The 22371-nt window shown below is 51.5% G+C and overlaps 1 protein-coding gene across 1 annotated transcript in view; it reads right to left on the reverse strand.

Annotated features, from left to right (window-relative positions):
• TMIE (transmembrane inner ear) overlaps window positions 1-22371 on the reverse strand; it is a 71638-nt gene that overhangs the window by 5149 nt on the left and 44118 nt on the right. Inside the window, exon 3 of the mRNA XM_050942816.1 lies at window positions 291-440. Within this exon, the coding sequence (XP_050798773.1) occupies window positions 291-440 (150 nt within the window). The remainder of the gene's footprint in view (window positions 1-290; window positions 441-22371) is intronic.

Genomic DNA, 22371 nt, shown 5'->3' on the forward strand with positions numbered 1-22371 from the left:
AGCTGAGGATCTGGGCCAACTGCCTTCAATGGAGCTATGCAGATTGACACCAGCTGTGGATCTGGCCCTTTGATCTTAACGATAGTGCTTTCTGCCATGAAAGTTAAATGATATAAAGTGTGCATGCAAAGCAGAGGAGCTTTGCACAGTAAATTACAGGGCCAGATCTTCCATGGGTGCAAATTGCCATTGAACTGCCTGGAGCAACACAGATTTGTGCCTGCAGACAATCTGGCACTTTGGGCATGCAGGAAGAAACCCAGGGAGAAGAGACGGGGGTGTGGCTGTACCTCCAGGGATCTCCGTCAGCTCGTTGAGTGGTGGTACGGTCTCCAGTTTGTCTGCATAGGTCTTGGCTGCCTGCCGCTGGGCATACCGGGCCTCGATCTCTTTCTTTGTCCGCGGAATCCGGCACTTGAAGATACAGCACAGGGTTATAACTGGGAGAGAGGAGAGAGCTGATCTCAGTTAACTTTGCTAGCACAAGTAAAAGGTTCACCAGATCACAGCCAGCAGATATTAGTGGGAGAATGCACATCTCAATGCAGCTGCGCTAGTTGGGAATCCAGCCCCAATGACTTCACTAGAACCGTCTGTCTAGGTTGTTATCTCCCCTTCATCATCACAGAATCTGAGCTCCTCACTACGCTCAACTGATTTTACCCTCACAGGCTCCCCATGAGATAGGTTAGTAGCATCCCCATTTCACAGCTGAGGAACAAGGCAGATTAAGTGACTTGACCAAAAACCACACAGGGAGTTTGTAGCGGAGCCTAGAAGTAAACTCAAATCTCCTGACTCCCAGCCCGTTGCTCTAACCCCTCTCTCTCAGCGTATGCGCAGTGTGCCCAGCCAGGTGGAGAGCCGGCAGCCCACTGTCGAAGTCAGTCAGTGGGCGCTCGTCAAGGAGACGCGACATAGTCTGAAGTCGACCGCAGCTGCACCATGTGTCGTTAGAAAAAACCTCTGAAGAGATTGGCCATACAATTGTTCTGTCCTGTTCGAAACTGGTTCAGAAATAGCCACTTGTGTCTTGGCAGGTCAAAACCTAGTGGGCAGATGGTTGGGTTGGTGATGAGAGAGTGATTAACGACTGTCATCACTGTCCACTCATTATGCCAAGCAGATTCCATCATCCTCTCCTGTGCTGGCAAAAGTGACTATACAGGGCATCTAGAAGACAGGCGAACTGGCGGGTGGTTAAAGAGGACCGCACCTTGAGCTATGCTGGTTGACACCAGCTGATGATTTGGCCTCGGGTCTTTACATCTGATGAGAATTTTCCTCTCATCTCTAGGACTCCAGAGTTTCTCATTAGTGTATAATTGCCTAGAACAAGGGAAATTCCATACCTGATCAGACCTATGATCTATCTAGCCCTGTGCCTTGTCTCTGACAGTGGCCAGCATCAGCTGCTTCAGAGGAAGATGCAAAAAGCACCAAAGCAGGCAATTATAAAATACCATGCCCACAGGGATAGTTTCCTCCTACTCTCCAATTAGTTTATCCCCAGAAGCACGAGGGTTTGTATCCCTTTGAAACTTCTGAGGTTCTTTTCCCTAACCCTTTCTAATGTAACTCTGACCATTCGCCGCACCCAAACATCCAATCTTTTTTCGACTCCTGCTTTGCTCTTGGCTTCAATGACATCTTGTGGCAATGAGTTCCATGGGCTGCGTATAAAAGGATTCCCTTTGCTCCATTTTAAATTTGCAGCCTTTCGTTTTAACCAGATGCCCCCTTATATTATGAGGGTCAGTAGGAGCGTCTGATCTACCTTCCTCAGCACTGGAGGATCAGGATCAATGGATTATGCTGCTGTGAGTTCACAATCAGGGCCTGCATGCTAACCTGGGGAGATGGGGGAAGAGAGAGGAGTCAGATTCCACTCCCCTCTCCATAGGCTGCTTGGCACTTCTCATTCACTATGGGTGGAATTTATCCCTGTGCAGAGAGCCAGGAAAGTACCTCAGCATCACGTATGTCCCCCTTAAACCTTCAAAACAGGACTCGAGTAGTTCACAGGCTTTTTGCAAAGGTGAATTTCACCCCAGGGGAAGAGTTTGTGCTACATCAGTCTGGCCTCCCCTGAGGAGGGAGGTCGCTTTGACAAAAAGTAAAGGGTTCCAGAGGGACACTCCTTCATTTCACCGAGCAGAGCAGGGGTGTGTGATTATTTCCAGTGCCTTCATCCTCATTCATGTTGGGCTGTCACTGAAACTGGAACAACTGCTCCTGCTTCTGGAGTGTGTTGCAGAAACTATCGATCCCTTTAAACAATTAACGGCAGAGAAATCATAATGGAATCTCACTAGCATCCAGGGTCACTGGCAAGTCAAAGGGAAGGAGAAATCTGAAGCAAAGGTTAATTGCAGGTAAGCATTAAGGACTGTAAAACATTTTGCTGGCATCGTGCTCTAAGCAGAGCCATTATCTAGATGCTTTTATCCTTTATCCTTTTGTGCTGTCAGCATAGACCACAGGTGACTGAGCTTTGCTCATCTTAGGATGAGAGACTGGAATGTGTCTTTATGATGTTGCTGACCGGTGGGTAGGTGATTGACCACACCTACAAAGCACACGGGTGATGGTAACACTGTTCAGTGTAGGATATGCAGTTCTCTTGGTGCCTGACCCTGCCTCCCAGGCAGAGGGCTTAGGGCCCTTTGTAATCAGTGAAAAGCCTCTCCTTAACATAGTGGTGTTTGGCCCAGGACCATGGGACTAGGGAAATCAGTGAGAGTTACCAACACCTTTGAGGATCTGGACCCTAGTTCTTTAGTTCATGGTTGGTTGCTATAAAGGATTCGGTCCCAGAAGACGGTTTATAAGAACACCTAGTAATTATCTCACACTTTTCATTCGTAGCACTTTATCAAGAAGGACAGTATCATTACCCCCATTTTACAGGTGGGGAAACTGAGGCACAGAGACTTGGCTTAGGTCACAGAGTCAGATATAGTACCCAGGTCTTCTGCACCCTACTCCAGTTCACGAGCAACTAGACCACACTGCAGCCTGGCTACGGATGGCTGTCAGAGGAAGGTGTGTACAAACTTCACACAGCACTCCATGCACAATGCTGTATCACAGTTCCAATCCTGCCTCTCAGCTCACATGTGACATTGCAAAACGTTTTGGGACCCATTTTGTTAACCAGAGCAGGAGGAATAGCCACTTGGAGGCTACTGCAGCAAGGCATGAGTATATAGTGCTGGGAGCTGAACTGAACTGACTCCAGCCCAGAGCCAGAGACGGGTAACAAAAAGTCCCCCAAACCCAAGCTCTGCCAAGCACTAGTCACAACTGAGGATTGGGTCCTGTGATGTTGTCACATGCTAGGGGTGATTATTAAATATTACTATTATTATTAGCTGCAAAATGAGGACTAGGCAGATGAATAAAATCTGGGATCAGGTACATCAGAGCACTGCAGCAAGATGAGTCTGTATTTCTTCTTTGCTCATGGGAAGTAATTACACATGCTGTACTCTGCCTCCTTTCACTCTGGACTCTGTGTGATCCATTTTCTCTTTTAATAAGAGTGAGAGCCTGGGCTGCTTATTAGGGCAGGGATGGGTGCATTTCAGGACAATTTCTGCTATAACTAACATGTATTTTATGGCTTGCCCCCTTCAAACCAGTCTGATGTAATTGCATTTCCCGCATATCTTGCTGTTCCACCATCACACAAGAAATCAAAGCAAAGCATTCTGGGATTCTCTAAATGCCTAAGTTAACGTCAGCTTGGAATGGAAAGTTTCCAACCTTTTTCATTGTGAAGATCACCTGGAAATCTAAGCTATTAGTTAATACACAGTCCTCTGTCTGTGTAGAAGATTGTATCATTTCCCCATAGGCCTGAGAGATCTCACAATGCAAGGTTTTATACTTATCCTTTATGTCAGCATTTTAATCTTTTGTTGTATCTATTCCCACACCTGGGCAGGATTAGTGCTGGGCCATGTGACAGGGCTTTAGGGCACAGGTATGAACCCCAGTGCACCTGTTGTAGCTCTTGGGCCCTTTAACAGGAGGCATTCTGGGAAATGTAGTTGTTTGGGAGGACCTAAAAACTCCCCCCCACCCCCAGGTCATAGACCATCTTTTGAACTATATTATGAATAGCTTCAGCTTATTGTGGGGGAAGATGATGGCTGAGTAAAATCTTGACTAAGTGGTTGAGAGTAGTTTGAGTCACTGTGCATTTAGCTGGATCCTTTTGGGTTAATAAAGCAAGGCTGGTAATTCCTCACTGACTTACAGGGCAGTAGGATGTACCGTTACCTCTTTCAAACTCTTGCAGTAACGCCTGCCTGAGTTTGCAGAGTGCCTGAGACAAGAGTTCCGACAGGTGTCAGCTCCCTCGTTCATTTCCCCGGTGTGTGGGCATGGATGTTCAATGGTGACAATTTAAACATCAGCATTGCTCACTCTTTCTGTGGGGATCAAAGCCGGTGAGAAAGGAGAGGCTAAGGTTCTGGAGAGCTGCACCACGTAATGTGAGTGACAGCTCATTTTCATATCCTGAGCAGGGGCTACTTAGAAGAAAGCTACCATTTGGTTTCTTTTAAACCAGCCCTGAAGAAGCTAATTCCAAGGAGCCTGGCAGAACAGCCATGCCCCAATGAGGGGAGGGGAGCTGAGCCCAGGGGATCAATGGAACACCACTAAGGAGAAGCCACATCTGGAGGGAACCACATGGATGTAGAAAAATCCCACTGAAGGGGAGTGAAGCCCAGCACAATCCATGTGATCATAGTTTGAACATTTGCAGGTAACTGAGAGGGCTCTGTCTCAAGTAGGTGGCACTTATGCAGTGGGTGAAGGCAGAAATAACATGTCTGTCTCCCCTCCCCACCCCAAAATTTAACTCTGTAATAGTGCATCATATAGACTTCTATAGCTTCATGAAACTGATCTGCTATAGCATCAGGAAAAGGAAGGAGACGGACAGAGCCCTGGAGTGACAAAATGACTGTCATAGTGGAAGAAGGAAAAAATACCCTTTGAGAAGCCAAACTTAGCAGGAAGTAGCCTTGTACCTACCTGGCTCTGGCCCAATCCAGCTGGTTTCATCCTCTGATAGAGCTGGGCAAGGGAGCCCTGGCTATTAATATGCTTTCAGCAAAGCATGCTGGAAGGGGGAGGAGCCTGTGGCTCTATAAAATACAGGCTCCTCTGACTTGGAGGGCTGATGGCACTGGCGAAATGTGTGCCAGTAAAGCAGTGTGAGGGAAAGGAGAGAGAAATGGCCTCCCGGAGCTCAAGGCAGCACCAGATCAGCCTGTGGTGGCACAGTGAAGCATGGCAGAGCCTGGAAAGAAGGGACTGGATCTGGACTATGGGCTCACACAGGCTGTGGCTTGTCTATGTAGCGACAAGGGGCTCCTCTGATGGGAACAGACTGTGAGTACACTGAAAACTTACAGGGCTGTGGGAGTGAATGCAAGTGCTAGTGAAATAAATACCCATGGGGCCTTAAGAACTGGTCCATCCTCCTTTTCCCTGCCTCCTGTGCCATGGGCAGATCCTGGCCTGCCAGTGACTAACTGGTGACACCTTGCAAATCAGGGGTTCTCAGCCTTTTTCTTCTGAGCCCCACCACCCACATGCTATAAAAACTCCACAGACCACCTGTGTCACAATAATTTGTTTTCTGCATTAGGGGGTAGCAAGCAGGGCAACTGCCTGGGGCCCTTGCCATAAGGGACTGCTACATTGCTCTGGCTTCAGCCCCATGTGGTGGGATTTTGGCTTTCTGCCCTGTGCCCCAGCAAGACTAATGTTGGCCCTGCTTGGCGCCCCCCGCCCCCCGAAATCTGCTCTTGGCCCGGACCCCTGGTTGAGAATCACTCTTGTAAATAACAAATATTCCCCCCTCTGTGTGCTATTTAAATCTCTGCCTTATCTTTGCATTAACACACTGTTGGCTTCTTTGCTATTTGGCTTCTGAAAACCATCTTTTCCAGTTCCCTGACACATACCATTGAATGCAGCCACCTCCTCTGAAAAAAATCTCCCTTTTCAATTAAAAATCAGCTCTGATCCCGCTTTTGATGTTTTCGTTCTACGTTCAGCTCTCAGATCATCAAAGTGCTAAATCACTTTTCACTGCTGGGAAAGGGAAGTGTAATTTTGACAACAAGCTACTTTTTGTTCTTTTATTAAATACGGATTCAAACATAGGCCCAAAGAAGCGTGTATTACAGCAAAGGAGCTAAAACGATTGGCACGCTTTTCTTTTCTTATCACAATCCTGGAAGATTTGAGCATAGGAATTGATGGGATTCGTGAATGCATTTGCTCCTTCCTGAATAAGACGGTTACTCACCTTTGTAACTGTTATTCTTCGAGATGTGTGGCTCATATCCATTCCAGTTAGATGTGCGTGCCGCGCGTGCACGTTCGTCAGAAATTTTTTACCCTAGCAACTCCAGTGGGCCGGCAGGTCGCCTCCTAGAGTGGCGCCACCATGGCACTTGATATATACCCCTGCCGGCCCATCCGCTCGCTCCTCAGTTTCTTCTTTCCGGCTACTCCGACAGTGGGGAAGAGGGCGGGTGTGGAATGGATATGAGCAACACATCTCGAAGAACAACAGTTACAAAGGTGAGTAACCGTCTTTTCTTCTTCGAGTGATTGCTCATATCCATTCCAGTTAGGTGAATCCCAAGCCTTACCTAGGCGGTGGGGTCAGAGTGAGAAGTCGCGGCATGGAGCACTGCAGAGCCGAAGGCCACGTCATCTCTGGACTGCTGGACCAGGGCGTAGTGGGAATCAAAGGTGTGGACCGATGACCAGGTCGCTGCCCGACATATCTCTTGGATGGGCACGCGGGTGAGGAAAGCCAGGGACGACGCCTGCGCCCTGGTAGAGTGCGCAGTCACACGGCCCGTAGGGACGTGAGCCAAGTCATAGCAGGTCCTGATACAGGACGTTACCCACGAGGACAACCTCTGCAAGGAAATGGAAAGCCCCTTAATTCGGTCCGCTACTGCCACGAAAAGCTGGGGGGATTTGCGGAACGGCTTGGTTCTGTACACATAAAACGCGAGAGCCCGACGGACATCAAGCGAGTGGAGTTGTTGCTCCCTGCGTGATGAATGAGGCTTCGGGAAAAAGACGGGGAAGAAGATCTCCTGGTTGACGTGAAAGGCTGAGACCATCTTGGGGAGAAAGGCAGGGTGCGGTCTCAGCTGTACCTTATCTTTATGGAAGACCGTATACGGGGGATCTACCGTAAGGGCCCGGAGTTCCGACACCCGTCTAGCTGAGGTGATGGCCACTAGAAAGGCAGTCTTCCAGGAAAGATAGAGCAGGGAACAAGTCACTAACGGCTCAAAAGGAGGCCCCATGAGCCGAGCCAGAACCAGGTTGAGATCCCAGGTAGGGGCAGGGGGTCGGACGTTGGGGTAAAGACGTTCTAGTCCCTTCAGGAATCTAGTCACCGTCGGGTGAGAGAAAACCGAGCGGCCATCCCCACCCGGATGAAAGGTGGAGATAGCCGTCAGGTGAACCCGAAGGGACGATATCGCCAGACCCTGTTGCTTGAGGGACCAGATGTAGTCCAAAATATTGGTGACAGAAACCTCCATAGGGAGGAAACCCCTCTCTGTGCACCAACACGAGAAACGCTTCCACTTGGCCGAGTACGTCGCTCTGGTGGAAGGCTTCCTGCTGCCCAGGAGTACTTCACGTACCGGGGTAGAGCAGCGTAATTCGGATCTGGTCAGCCACGCAGGAGCCACGCCGCAAGGTGTAGTGACTGGAGGTCCGGGTGACAGAATCTGCCGTGGTCCTGGGTGATCAGGTCCTGGTGAAGGGGCAGGGGGACTGGGTCGGCTATGGCCAGGTCCAGCAACATGGGGTACCAATGTTGCCTGGGCCATGCTGGAGCTACCATAATCACGCGGGCCCTGTCCTTGTGCACCTTCAGAAGGACCTTGTGGACCAGTGGGAATGGAGGGAACGCGTAGAACAAGTGGGTGGTCCACGGGATAAGGAAGGCGTCCGCTACCGACCCGGGTTCCCAGCCCTGAAAGGAGCAGAACACCTGGCATTTCCTGTTCCCCCTGGACGCGAAGAGGTCCACCCGGGGACAACCCCACCTCCGGAAGAGTGAGAGGGCGACGTCCGGGTGAAGGGACCACTCGTGTGAGAGGAAGGATCTGCTTAGGCGGTCCTCCAGCGTGTTCCGTACTCCGGGGAGGAAGGAAGCCATGAGGTGAATGGAGTGGGCTATACAAAAGTCCCAGAGCCGCATCGCCTCCTGACATAGGGGAGAGGATCTCGTGCCGCCCTGCTTGTTGATATAGTACATGGTCGTCGTGTTGTCGGTGAACACCGCGACACAACGACCTCGAAGCTGATGGGAGAACGCTTGACAAGCAAGACGGACCGCTCTCAACTCCCGTATGTTGATGTGGAGATCCACTTCCTGAGGGGACCACAGGCCCTGTGTCCTCAGGGTTCCCAGGTGAGCCCCCCAGCCCAGGTCTGAGGCATCCGTTGTTAGGGACACCGAGGGTTGGGGCGGATGAAACGGGAGCCCTGCACACACGACGGACTGGTCTAGCCACCACCGGAGGGAATCCAATACCCCCTGGGGGATGGTGACAACTGTGTCCAGCGAATGTCTGGTCGGCCAGTACTGCACGATGAGCCAGGATTGGAGGGGCCTCATGCGGAGCCGCGCATAACCTGTCACAAATGTGCAGGCCGCCATGTGGCCTAAGAGGGTTAGGCATGTCCTTATAGAGGTCAGGGGGGCCGCCTGCAAGCGTTGAATGATGGCTGACAGCGACTGGAACCTGGGCAACGGCAGAAGGGCCCTGGCCAAGGTGGAGTCCAGAACAGCCCCGATGAACTCTATCCTCTGCGTGGGGAGCAGAGTGGACTTGTCCACGTTGATAATGAGGCCCAGGGTAGTAAAGAGGCCGCTGATCCTGCAGACGTGGTTGCGGACCTGCAGTTCTGATGTGCCCCGAATCAGCCAATCGTCGAGGTAAGGGAACATGTGAATGCGACTGCGCCGAAGATATGTGACGACGACGGCCATGCATTTGGTGAATACCCTCGGGGCCGTGGAGAGGCCAAACGGGAGGACCACAAATTGGTAATGATGGCGGTCGACCACGAAACGAAGGAAACGTCTGTGTTGTGGCAATATGGCGATATGAAAGTAAGCGTCTTGCATGTCGAGGGCGGCGTACCAGTCTCCAGGATCCAGAGATGGGATAATGGTCCCCAGGGATACCATGCGGAACTTCAACTTCACCATATGTTAGTTGAGTTCCCGCAGGTCGAGGATAGGTCTGAGGCCTCCCTTGGCCTTGTGGATCAGGAAGTAGCGGGAATAAAACCCCTTGCCCTTCTTGTTCTCCGGAACCGCCTCTATGGCTCCTTTGTCGAGGAGCGTCTGCACCTCCTGGCGGAGGAATTGCTCGTGAGAGAGGTCCCTGAAGAGGGACGAGGGTGGGGGGCGGGAGGGAGGGAAAGACGTAAACTGCAGATGGTATCCCGTCTGCACAGTGCATAAGACCCAGCGGTCAGATGTTATTTGGGTCCACGCCTGGAGGAAAAACAAAAGGTGGTTGGAAAATGAGGGGGAAGGATCCGTGGGGGAAACTGGTACTGCGCCCTCGGGCGCACCTTCAAAACGAAGGTTTGGGCCCAGGTGGGGCTTTGGAGGAGCTCTGGTTCTGCCCCCCTTGGTTGCCCGACTGTCTGCGCCTGCCATTCCTGCCACGGCGCCTATTGAGGTCCTGCCGCTGGCGGAACTGGGGGTACGGCCGGCGCTGCTGCTGTTGTTGCGGCCGGAAGGGTCTGCGTTGTGTCCCGGGCGTGTGCATCCCAAGGGAGAGCATGATGACCCGATTGTCCTTCAGACTTTTTAGCCTGGGGTCTGTCTTCTCCGAGAACAGGCCCTGACCTTCGAACGGGAGGTCCTGGATGGTATATTGGAGCTCCGGTGGAAGGCCAGAAACCTGAAGTCAGGAGATGTGGCGCATTGTAACCCCTGAGGCGAGGGTACGAGCGGCCGAGTCTGCTGCGTCCAAGGAGGCCTGCAACGAGGTTCTTGCGACCTTCTTGCCCTCGTCAAGAATTGCCGCAAATTCTTGACGCGCCTCCTGTGGCAACAGCTCCTTAAACTTATCCGCTGCCACCCAGGAGTTAAAGGCGTAGCGGCTAAGGAGGGCTTGTTGGTTGGAAACCCTGAGCTGAAGGTCCCCCGCCGAATAGACCTTGCGGCCAAGGAGGTCCATACGCCTGGCCTCCTTGGACTTGGGTGCTGGGGCCTTTTGTCCATGACGCTCCCTCTCGTTCACCGACTGCACTACGAGGGAGCACGGTGTCGGGTGAAGATAGAGGTACTCATAGCCCCTGGAGGGAGCCATGTACTTACGCTCCACGCCTCGTGCAGCAGGGGGGATGGAGGCCGGCGACTGCCAGATCATATTGGCGTTGGCCTGGATAGTCCGAATAAAGGGCAGGGCGACCCTGGTGGGAGCATCTGAGGAAAGGATGCTCACCACGGGATCTTTGATCTCGGAGACCTCCTCGGCTTGCAGGTTTAAGTTCTGCGCTACGCACCTGAGGAGGTCCTGGTGCGCCCTGAGGTCGAGTGGGGGAGGGCTGGTGGAAGATGTGCCTGCCACTGCCTCATCGGGAGAGGACGATGAGGAGACCCCTGGCAAGAGAGCGTCCATGGGGGGGTCTGTCTGAGCCCACGCCTCTGACTCCGGAGGGAGCTCAAGGTCCTGCTGTTTGGACCTGTCCTCCCCGTCCGGAGAAGGAGGGGGGCGAGACAGCAATGCCTCCGGCGCCCTGTGCTCAGCCGTCGCAGGCCTAGGAGGAAGTTGCTGGGGGCCCTGGGCTTGGTGGTACGCCCAGGGTGTCCAGAACCCCCACTGCTGCGGCCCTTGGTCCTGCAGAGGAGAGTCCTGAAAAAGGGCCGCGTGCCTGTCTGTGTCCAGCGCATAAACACTGTCTGCCTGTGACGACACAGACGGCTGTCTGGAAGGCCATGGAGGGGCCGAACGCAGCTGGTAGGGATCCCTTCGTCCTGACGCCGAAGATGTTCTCGGTGCCGGGGACCGGTACCGGGAATCATACCGGTGCCGGGATCGGGACCAGGGCCTGCCTTCGACTCGGTGCCGAGATCGGGACTGGTACCTGCCTCCGACTCGGTGCCGGGATCGGAACCGGGACCTGCCACTGACACGGTGCCGGGAGGTCGACCGGGACTGGGACCTGCCACCAGCTCAGTGCCGGGAGGTCGACCGGGGAGTTGATCACCGGTGGGAACGGCTCCTAGAGTCCCGGTGCTAGTAGCGGTGACTTGAACCAGACTGGGACTGTTTGGAGGATGACCGGCGCCGCGAGTGCGACCGGTACCGCCGAGGGGAGCGGTGCCGGGACTGCGAGCGGCGCCGGGAGCGGGAGCGTCCACGGTGACGGGGCCTCGACAGCGAACGTGAGTCCCGAGACGGCGCTGTCATCGTCGGCTTGCCTCTGGACACAACCCGCACCGGGGGTACCGGGGATGGAGGCTGGGTTGGCTCTGTAAGAGTGATCAGGTCCCATGCCGAAGCAAAAGTCTCTGGCGTCGATGGGACCAATAGCTCAACCCCAGATCTTATGGGGGAGATATGAGGGACCGGACTCGATGGACCCTCCAGGCCCGGAGTCGACGGGATCCCTGCTGGTGGTGCCGTGGCCAAGGTAGGTGCCGGGCATTCCACTCGAGTCTTCCTGGATGGAGTCGCAGACTTCGAGGGCCTTGCTTCGGGTCCCGGTGCCGGGGAAGGACGGTGCCGGGGTGTCTTTCCGGTGCCGGCGCGGTCCGGTGCTGGTGTAGAGTTGACGGTCTGTGAAGCTGCCGGGTTGAGTGCCGCTTCCATAAGGAGAGTCCTTAATCTCTGGTCCCTCTCCTTTTTTGTCCTAGGCTTAAAAGCCGTGCAAATGCGGCACTTGTCCAAAATGTGCGATTCCCCCAGGCACTTTAGGCACGTGTCGTTGGGATCGCTGGTCGGCATCGGCTTCTTACAGGCCGTGCATTGTTTGAAGCCCGGCGAACCAGGCATGGGCCCAGTGCCGGGTGCCGAGAAGGGCTACGGCCCAAACCCGCTAACAAATATTTACAACTATTTACAATACAACAATTAACTGACTATACTTAACAACTATTTACTACTAACTACAACTATGAACTGTAAAACGAAGGAGAGCTAGGGACGTGGAAGACAGCAATGCTGCTCTCCACAGTTCCAACGACCGACACGGCGGTAAGAAGGAACTGAGGAGCGGGCGGGCCAGCAGGGGTATATATCAAGCGCCATGGCAGCGCCACTCTAGGGGGCGACCTGCCGGCCCACTGGAGTTGCTAGGGTAAAAAGTTTCCGACGAACGTACACACGTGGCGCGCACACCTAACTGGAATGGATATGAGCAATCACTCGAAGAAGAACTTAACTTTTTTCGTTATTTCTAAAGAGACACAGACTTCAAAGGGGAAAGATTACTCATAGGGCAGTGCGACAAGTCGTGCGACGGCCTGAGATTTGACTCCACCAAAAATGATCGGCTGCAATGGTGGACACTCCATGGAAACTAATTTTTAAATTAAGATTGGATTTTTTTTTCTGAAAGCTACTCTGTAATTCAAAGAGGAATTAATTCAGGGGATGTTACACAGGAGGTCAGATGAGATGAGGTGGCCCTTCAGCCAAGGGTGGCACATGAACCCTCCCATCAGGGAGGCGAGCCCCCCGGCCCTGACTCTTTGGCCTGAGGCCCAGCCCTATCCTGTCCCTTCCGCCCCCCTCTCTCTCCAGAGACCTGAGTCTCCCCCCCACCCCCCATGGCCAGGGGAGCCCCAGCTGAACCACCTCGGGCACTGGGCCGCCCGCCCCAGCCACCCCACGCCCCAGGCTGCTGGTTGGCCTGTCCCAGCCGTACCAGCCTCCTCAAGTCCCAGGACATCAGCCCCAGCCATCCCAAGCACCAGCCTGCCTCTCCTAGTTGCTCTGAGCCCTGGGGCTCCCGCCAGCCCCAGCCGCCCTGGCTGCCCTTGCCCCCAGCTGGCCAAGCCCCAAGCTAAGCCCCTACTGGCTTCGGTGGAGAGGAGGAGCGAAGGAGGGAACATGACTTGGGTATGGAGAGGCTTATTAGCCTCCCCGGGCCTCTTACACCCACCACCCATGCTTCTGCCTTTATAATCTATGAAATTCAGGCCCTAAATACTCTCCCTCTGGCCCCCGCATGGGGAAAACTCCCAATCCAAAGCCACCGCCTTGTCCTTCTTCATGTCCCTCCTCAAACTCACCTCTTCTGGAATGCAGCCAGCAAACTTCAACCTGATTGTGGGGAGGCAAATGCAGGATGCGATGGCTGCCCCTGATTGGCTAAGAATTGCACACACATCCTATTTTTGTTATCTTCTTCCCCCCCCCACACACATCCTGCACCGTTGTGTATCTCGTCCACCTGTTACATCATGTCTCTTAGCCTGTAACCGCTTCTCAGTCATTTACTCTGTACAGCATCCAGTGGAGAGACCTCTAGCTGCTCCTATGGTACAAATGCAGAATGGCGAGAAATAATATAATAGCCACTTAAGGTTTAACAGAAGAATAGCTGTATTGCAGTTACTGCTGATGCTTGGACAGAATGTGTCTGAGCAGCGAGCTGTACCTGGGAAGGGTTAAAAAGGTATAAGGGGCTGATTAGCTGGACAATTTGCCCCACAGCAGCTTCCTCGTGAATCCAGTGTGATTTCTTACCATGGGCATGAAGCTCTTCTTAGCTCCACTACTCTTGGTCTCTTGGGGTCGACAACCCACCACGTGGCTGAAATGACATCATTTAATGACCCAAATCCCACAATCCATTACGAACACAAAGGATGATGGGATTTGGTTCATCATGGGATAATTTATTTTCAGACTTGTTTTGGGTCAAAAAAAGGTGTGTGTGGGGGGGGCAGATTCTGCTGGGTGGGTGACTTATAGGATGGGGAGGTTAGAGCTCCTGGGGTGGAGAGCTGCTGAAGTACAGGGGTTAGTGCAGCTGGGTTGCAGGGCTGGAGGGGCCTGGTGCTGTGGACTGGGGAGCTAGGGGGTGAGGAGCCAGGTGCTGTTGGATGTGGTTTCTCCTAGCCTTCTCTTTTGCCCCATGTCTGCACACTTTGGAGCTCGGTGGGTTGGAAAGTGCTGTTGGGTAGAGGGGGACATGACCAAGTTGCTACTCTGGGATAGGTGAGGGATGAAGGCAGTAGCGGGGGGAAGGAGCAAACTGGTCATGCCTGGATCCCCATAGTGTTTCCATAGCTCTCTGCAGGTAAGTGGCAGCAACCTTTCGTATCCAGGTCCGGCCTGCCAGTTCAGAACTGGTTTCTAGCTCCCCTTGCTGGAGAGAGAACCCTTCTATGCTCACCACTCACTGTCCCAGAAATGATACTGAAATCACCCCTGTTGTAACTCTAGCGAAGCCAGTGGAGTTACAACCAGTGATGAATTTGGTCCACGCCATTTCTATCCTGGTCTGATTTCTTCTGTCCTGGTGCAATACAGCCAAGATGCAATTATGGGGATTCTAAGTTCTCTCTATTGTTCATGCTTTTTTAGCCAGGCAAGAAAGATCAGAAGATGCTAGGCGCTTGAAATGAACATTTGAGAGTATGTTTGAGTCATGGGAGAGCCTCAAAACATTTTTGGGCTCAGGGGGGTTTTGGTACTGTCATAAACAGATAGCTAAGGGTTAATGTCTCTTTCACCTGAAGCACCTGACCAGAGGACCAATCAGAAAACCGGATTTTTTTTTCAACTCTGGGTGGAGGAAAGTTTGTGTCTGAGTCTTTTGTCTGTCTGCCTGCTTTCTCTGAGCTTTGGAGAAGTAGTTTCTGTTTTCTAATCTTCTGTTTCTAAGTGTAAGGACAAAGAGATCAGAGAGTAAGTTATATGGTTTCTTTTCTTTGGTATTTGCATGAATATAAGTGCTGGAGTGCTTTGATTTGTATTCTTTTTGAATAAGGCTGTTTATTCAATATTCTTTTAAGCAATTGACCCTGTATTTTGTCACTTTAATACAGAGAGACCATTTGTATGTATTTTTTCTTTCTTTTTTATATAAAGCTTTCTTTTAAGACCTGTTGGAGTTTTCTTTTCTGGGAAATTTCAGGGAAATTGAGTCTGTACTCACCAGGGAATTGGTGGGAGGAAGAATTCAGGGGGAGATCTGTGTGTGTTGGATTTGCTAGCCTGATTTTGCATTCCCTCTGGGTGAAGAGGAAAGTGCTTTTGTTTCCAGGACTGGGAACGGAGAGGAGGAGTCACTCTGTTTGGATTCACAGAGCTTGTGTCTGTGTATCTCTCCAGGAGCACCTGGAGGGGGGAAGGGAAAAAGGATTATTTCCCTTTGTTGTGAGACTCAAGGGATTTGGGTCTTGGGGTCCCCAGGGAAGGTTTTTCAGGGGGACCAGAGTGCCCCAAAACACTCTAATTTTTTGGGTGGTGGCAGCAAGTACCAGGTCCAAGCTGGTAACTAAGCTTGGAGGTTTTCATGCTAACCCCCATATTTTGGACGCTAAGGTCCAAATCTGGGACTAAGGTTATGATATGGTGTGCAGCGGTTGGGATATAGACAGAATCCAGAAGCCAGTAGGAATATTATATTTTTCTTTTCTCTGCTAAGGGCTTTTTAGCAGAGAGAGAAACAGTTGGTTTTAAAAGGGAACCAGAGAGAATTTTTTTTTTCTGCTCTCTCTGGCAGTTTGTGTCTTGCATGTTAAGCAAGAAGCCATTACCAGACTGTTAAGGGTCTTTTGTGATGCAATAGCCCTCCCATTAGGAGGCAAGTTCCAGCACTATATGCATGCAAATAAAGTGGTTTTTCAGGTTTACTTAACATTGAAGATTAGCTAAAGGCTCTGTTGCTAGGCAGACTCCAGGAGGCAACAGAGCCTGCAGTTCAGAATATAAACACCGGAGGGCACCCCAACACAAGAAAACAGGAACCATGTCTACCAAGACAAAAATGGAGGCCGAAGGACAAATCAAAGAAGCTGAACACAGGCGACAACTGGAAAAAAGACAAAAAGAGGTGGAGCTGAAAGAAAAGGAAAAAAGCATCAAACTGGCAGCCTACCAAAGAGAACAGGCAGCCAAAGAGGCAGCACACAAAAGAAAACTAGAAGAAGAAGAGGTGGCCCACCGAAGGAAACAAGAAGAAGAAGAGGCAGCCCACAGAAGACAGATAGAACTCCAGAGGGAAGCCCACCAACAGGCCATGGAATTAGAAAAGGCTAAGCAACAGACTCCAGCCAATCCTAACAACCCATCGCCAATTATTGCTCCACAGCACAGGAAATTTCCCACCTACAAGGCAGGTGATGACACCGAGGCCTTCTTGGAAAATTTTGAAAGAGCCTGTCTTGGGTACAGCATCCCCGAAGACCAGTACATGGTAGAATTAAGGTCACAGCTCAGTGGACCTTTAGCAGAGGTGGCAGCTGAAATGCCTAAGCAGCAAATGAATGACTATAAACTTTTTCAAACCAAGGCCAGATACAGAATGGGGATAACCCCAGATCATGCCCGTCGGCGCTTCAGAACCCAAAAGTGGAAACCAGATGTGTCATTTCCCAAACACGCCTACTACGTTGCAAAAAACTATGAGGCCTGGATAACAGGACACAACGTTCAAACCTTGGAAGAACTGCACCTCCTCATACAAATGGAGCAGTTCTTGGATGGTGTTCCTGAAGACATCACACGGTACATACAAGATGGAAAACCCAAAGATCTCGCTGAGGCGGGGGAGATTGGAGCCAAATGGATGGAAGTGGCAGAAAGCAAGAAAGCTACTGTCAAGGGGAACGAATACCCCAGGGGGCACACCGACCATAAACCCTACAACCGAGGACAGCCAAAGACCCCACATACAACCCAAGTAAAGCCACAGACACCCTATTCTTCCACCTCACCAGTCTCCAGTAACTCACCTCGGCCCAGTGACCCATCAGATGGAAGATGCTTTAAGTGTAATGAACTGGGACATATCAAGGCCAACTGTCCAAAGAACACCATGCGAGTGCAATTCATTACACCACCATCACACCAAAGATCCCCAGGCCTGGATGCCTCTCAAATACCCTTGGAGCGAAGGGAAAATTTGAGAGTGGGCGGAAAGAAGGTTACTGCGTGGAGAGACACGGGGGCATAAGTGTCAGCTATCCACCAATCCTTCGTTGACCCCAAATTCATCAACCCAAAGGCCACAGTTACAATTTACCCCTTCATGTCACAAGCTGTAGACTTGCCTACAGCTGAACTGCCTGTCCAGTACAAAGGCTGGTCAGGAATGTGGACTTTTGCAGTCTATAACAATTATCCTATCCCCATGCTACTGGGGGAAGACTTGGCCAACCAGGTGAGGCGGGCCAAGCGAGTGGGAATGGTTACACGTAGCCAAACCAGGCAAGCTTCCAGACCCATTCCTGTTCCTGAGCCGTCCACAGAGGCCCCGTCTGGGTTACCAGAGACCCAGACAGAGGTAGTGGACCCGGATTCCATGCCAACCACTGAAACAGCCACAACACCTCCAGTCCCCGGCCCGGAACTGGCACAGCAACCAGCACCAGCAAGTGCAACCACATCTTCAAACTCAAAGCCAGAGGGCGCCAACGAGCCAAAACTGGCAGAAGCAACAGACAGCCATACCCAAAAGGCTCAGCCAGAGCCTAAGTTATGACAGGTACCCTGAAGCTAAGTTATTTTTTATTATGACTTATGAGGAGAGGCTGAAGAAACTGGGGTTATTTAGTCTGCAGAAGAGAAGAGTGGGGCGGGGGGTGGGGGGATTTGATAGCAGTCTTCAACTACCTGAAGGGCAGAGCCGGTGCAACCATTTAGGCGGACTAGGCGGTTGCCTAGGGTGCCGAGATTTGAGGCACCAAAAAGCGCCCCCCAATTTTTTTTTAAATGGTTGAGCAGCCGCTGCTGCTGGGACAGAGAGGGAGTCTGAGCTGCTGGCGGCAGCCAGCAGTCCAGGGTGTCCCCTGGGTCAGTGCGCCGCCGCAGCAGCCCGCAGCCCAGGGGGTCCCCTGGGTCAGCGCACCGCCACGGCAACCGGCAGCCCAGGGGCAGGGATCCCCTGGCCCAGGGAAACTCCGGGCTGCCGGTTGCCGCGGAGGTGCACTGATCCTGGGTCAGGGCGCCGCCGCGGCAGCCAGCAGCCCAGGGTGTCCCCTGGGACAGGGCGCTGCCGTGGCAGCCGGCAGCCCAGGGTGTCTGGAGGGGGCGGCAGGCAGCTCCCGTGGAGCTGCCGCAGTCGTGCCTGTGGACGGTCGGCTGCTCGCGCAGCTCCGGTGGACCTCCCGCAGACACCACTGCGGCAGCTCCACCGGAGCCGCAGGACCAGCGCGTGGGGCAGCGAAATTGCCGTCAAAACCCTAGCACCGGTTCTGCTGAAGGGGCTTTCCAAAGAGGATGGAACTCAGCTGTTCTCAGTGGTGGCAGATGACAGAACAAGAAGCAATGGTCTCAAGTTGCAGTGAGGGAGGCCTAAGTTAGATATTAGGAAACACTATTTCACTAGGAGGGTGGTGAAGCACTGGAATGGGTTACCTAGGGAGATGGTGGAATCTCCATCCTTAGAGGTTTTTAAGGCCCAGCTTGACAAAACCCTGGCTGGGATGATTTTGTTGGTGTTGGTCCTGCTTTGAGCAAGGGGTGGACTAGATGACCTCCTGAGGTCTCTTCCAAACCTGATATTCTATGATTCTGTGATTGATTATGCATATTGTAGTAGCATCATAACTGAGATCAGGTTTGTATTAGGTGGTGCAAAACCACAGGAAGAGACAGTCCTACCCTGGAGAGGTGACAGTCTAGACAAACAAGACAGACAGTGGGTAGAAGCCAGCAAATATTGTTCCCATTATCTGAACCTTTTGGACCTGTAGAATTGGGTCAGGAATCTTTGCCCAGGTCTACATGAGCGGGGGGTGGGGGGGAGGGGTCGACCAAAGATACACAACTTCAGCTATGCAAATAGCGTAGCTGAAGTTGGCGTATCTGAGATCGACTTAGCAGGCCGTGAGGATGGCGGCGAGTCGACTGCTGCCGCTCCCCCATCGACTCCGCTTCCGCCTCTCATGAGCTGAAGTTCCGGAGTTGACAGGGAGCATGATCGGGGATCGATTTTATTGCGTCTACACTAGACGCGATAAATCGACCCCTGATAGATCGATCACTACCCACCGATCTGGCGGGTAGTGAAGACCGGCCCTTTGAAGTACAAGCTTTCTCAGGATATTTCTGCTTCCAATCCCAGAAGCATCCTGAGAATGGGAAGTGCAGTATGGCAGGAACAACCTTTCTGGTGGGTTCTGCTGCCAGCTGGCTAGGGACTGGGATCAAAATCCTGACCCTAAGAAGTCAATGCAAAGCTCCCCTTGACTTCTGTGGAGTCAGACTTTCACACCAAAGATGGGGCATGGAACATCACAGGGTTCCACCACTTCAGAATATTTTTCATAAAATCTACTTCAAATTCAGCTATCGCTTCAGTTTTATTCAGGTTCTCACCTACCCCAGGATTGCCAGGTCCTACAATTGTATTGTGACTCTCACAATAGCTGCTGCTTTTTCTTAAAGTGTTGGGTCCTAGAGTCACATGATTACACGAGACTCTCGGGTCTCATTTAAAAAGAAGTATATAGGCCTCATAGCTGCAGAGCAAAAGCTTGAAAACGTCTGAAAATCTCAATAAGCACAAGGCAGACAAAAAGAACCCAACATTCATTTAACTTATTTTAAATTTCATGATTTTCTGGGGGCCAGTCTCATGGTTATTTTTTTAACACTGGAGATTAGCAAAACTGCCATTGCCAAACTATCTGAGCTCCTGGCATTGGGGCAGAGGGCATCGAATTGTTTTGAACCTGTTGGCTTACCCTTAATTTCTGTTACAGACAATTCCTAGGGATATGCAAACACTAAGGGATACAGACATTTCAGAGAGCTGATCTGATTAGCAGCTAATGTTCTAAAATAGCAGAGGCTAAAAATGCCTCTGAAATTTTCCTCTGCATTTATGACATCAATTACTTTTGTAGATTCCAAGTCCAGAAGGGACCACAATGATTCTTTTTAAATGAGACCTGAGACTCATGTATTCATGTGACTCCAGGAGCTGGAACTTTAAGAAAAAATTTCAGCTATCGACTCCTGTATAACACAGGCTATAGACCGTTCCCTCCCCCACTCCCCCAATAATTCCTTTTTGAATAAGAACAGATCTTTTTATAAAAATCCAACTGATTTAAAAATTGCCCATGATGGAGACTCCATTACACTTGGTAAATTGTTCCAGTGGTTAACTACCTTCATTGTTAAAAATTTACGCCTTATTTCCTGTCCAAATTTGTCTGGCTTCAAATTCCAGCCATTTAATTGTGTTAGATCTTTGTCCGCTAGACTGAAGACCCCTTATCAAGCATTTGTTCCCCACATAAGTACTTATAGACTGTGATAAAGTCACCCCTTAAATTTATTGGGCCCTATTCTCTTCTCACACCAGTTTATCCCCTCAATTGCAATGGAGTTGCTCCTGATTCACCAGTAAGTGACAAGAGAATCAGATTTATTAAGGGTAAGGAAGCATGTAAACGAAGACTCCGGGCCAGACAGCATTTGTTATAATTTAGTAACTAGCTTATGAATGAAAACCAAGCAGTTCCACTAATTAACTGAATTAAGTGACTGAAAGACACCTTAGGGTTTCTCCCCCCTCCAAGCCGTAGACAATCAATGGAGTATTTAATTAATGTTTAATGAAGTAGCCTGTGCTGCACTGAATCAATTAAGAAGGCTTTCCGTTGCTAATAACATTAGCAATTAATACAGATTTATTCAAGCAAGTTAATGGCAGCAACCTTATTTAAAGATGTTGTTGAAAGACCCAGGTTCCTCGTTCATTACATTCACACGAAGATGGGTACATACCCCTGGGCTGCCTGGTTAATTACATCTGTTTAAGGCACTTTAAGGTAATTTGTCATTTGAAATTTGCATTGGAGCATCTCACAGTAGTTAATGAGAGAGAGAAGTGGTTTCCCCATTTTACAGATGGGAACTGAGATACAGACAGGGTCTTCTAATAATCCCATGTGGCTCTTCTCTAAACCTTTAAAAATCGGGCCCTTCTTAGAAATCACACACTAAGAATGACACAGTGGGGAACTAATCACAGGTTTTCTACAGCCCAGCGTAGCTACGGATAGTAGCTGTTTCTCACTTAAAGGCCAGGATATGCCAGACAGGCAAAAACCCACACAGAGAAGAGACATTCCTCTGAGAGCGCAGGGTACACATCCCCTACAGTTGTTATCCCTTAGGGTACATCTGTGCTGCAGTCCAGAGGTGCATTTGAAGCAAGTCTAGATATTCGCAAACCAGTGTGGCTATTGCTAACTGGAATGATTGGATCAGGGAAGCCACAGCATCATGGCCTAGCTGCCTGAGCACATACCCAAGATCTTGGGTGGCTAACCTCTGATGCAGCAGCTTCTCTGCTATTTTTAGAGAGCCAGCTTGAAAGCTAAGTCAGGTATGTCCATACCTGCTGCACTCACGTCTCTTGATTGCAGTGTAGAGCAGTGGTTTTCAAACTGCAGATCTCGACCCTGGGTCGCAGAATGTCAGGGACTGGGTGGTGGCGGCTCTGGTCAGCGCCACCAACCGGGCCATTAAAAGTCCCGTTGGCAGTGCTGCCAGCTAAGGCAGGCTAGTCCCTACCTGTTCTGACACTGCGCTGTGCCCCAGTGGTGCCAGGAAAGGCAAGAAGCCTGTCTTAGCACCCCCGCTGCCCTACTGATCAGGAGACACCGGAAGTAAGCCCGCACTCCAACCCCATGCCCCAATCCCCTGCCCCAGCCCTGAGACCCACCCCCAAACCCAGAGCCCTTTCCTGCACACCGAACTCCTCAGGCCCGGCCCCAGCCGTGTCACTCGGGGGAGGGAGTTTGGGGGAAGGGATCCCCCCCCCGCACTCACTGGCAGTGGCGGAAGTGAAGCAGCCCAGACCCAGCCCGCTCCGCCAGCTCCCAGCCACAGTGCTCAGCCTCCCGCTGTAGGTGAGTACAGGTGGCATCCTTTCCCCAACCTCCCTGCACTCACCGGCGGCGGGAAGTGGAGCACAGTGGCTGGGAGGTGGTGAAGTGGAGCAGGCTGGGGCTGCATTGCTCCACTTCCTGCCACTGCCGATGCGTGCTTGTTGAGGACAGGGGAGTGTGGATAGAGGTCGGAGCAATCAGGGAACATGGAGGCTGGGTACAGGGGGGGATCCTGGGGGTGATTAGGGACA

This window comes from Gopherus flavomarginatus, chromosome 2 (assembly GCF_025201925.1).
Source record: "Gopherus flavomarginatus isolate rGopFla2 chromosome 2, rGopFla2.mat.asm, whole genome shotgun sequence".
Lineage (NCBI taxonomy): Eukaryota > Metazoa > Chordata > Testudines > Testudinidae > Gopherus > Gopherus flavomarginatus.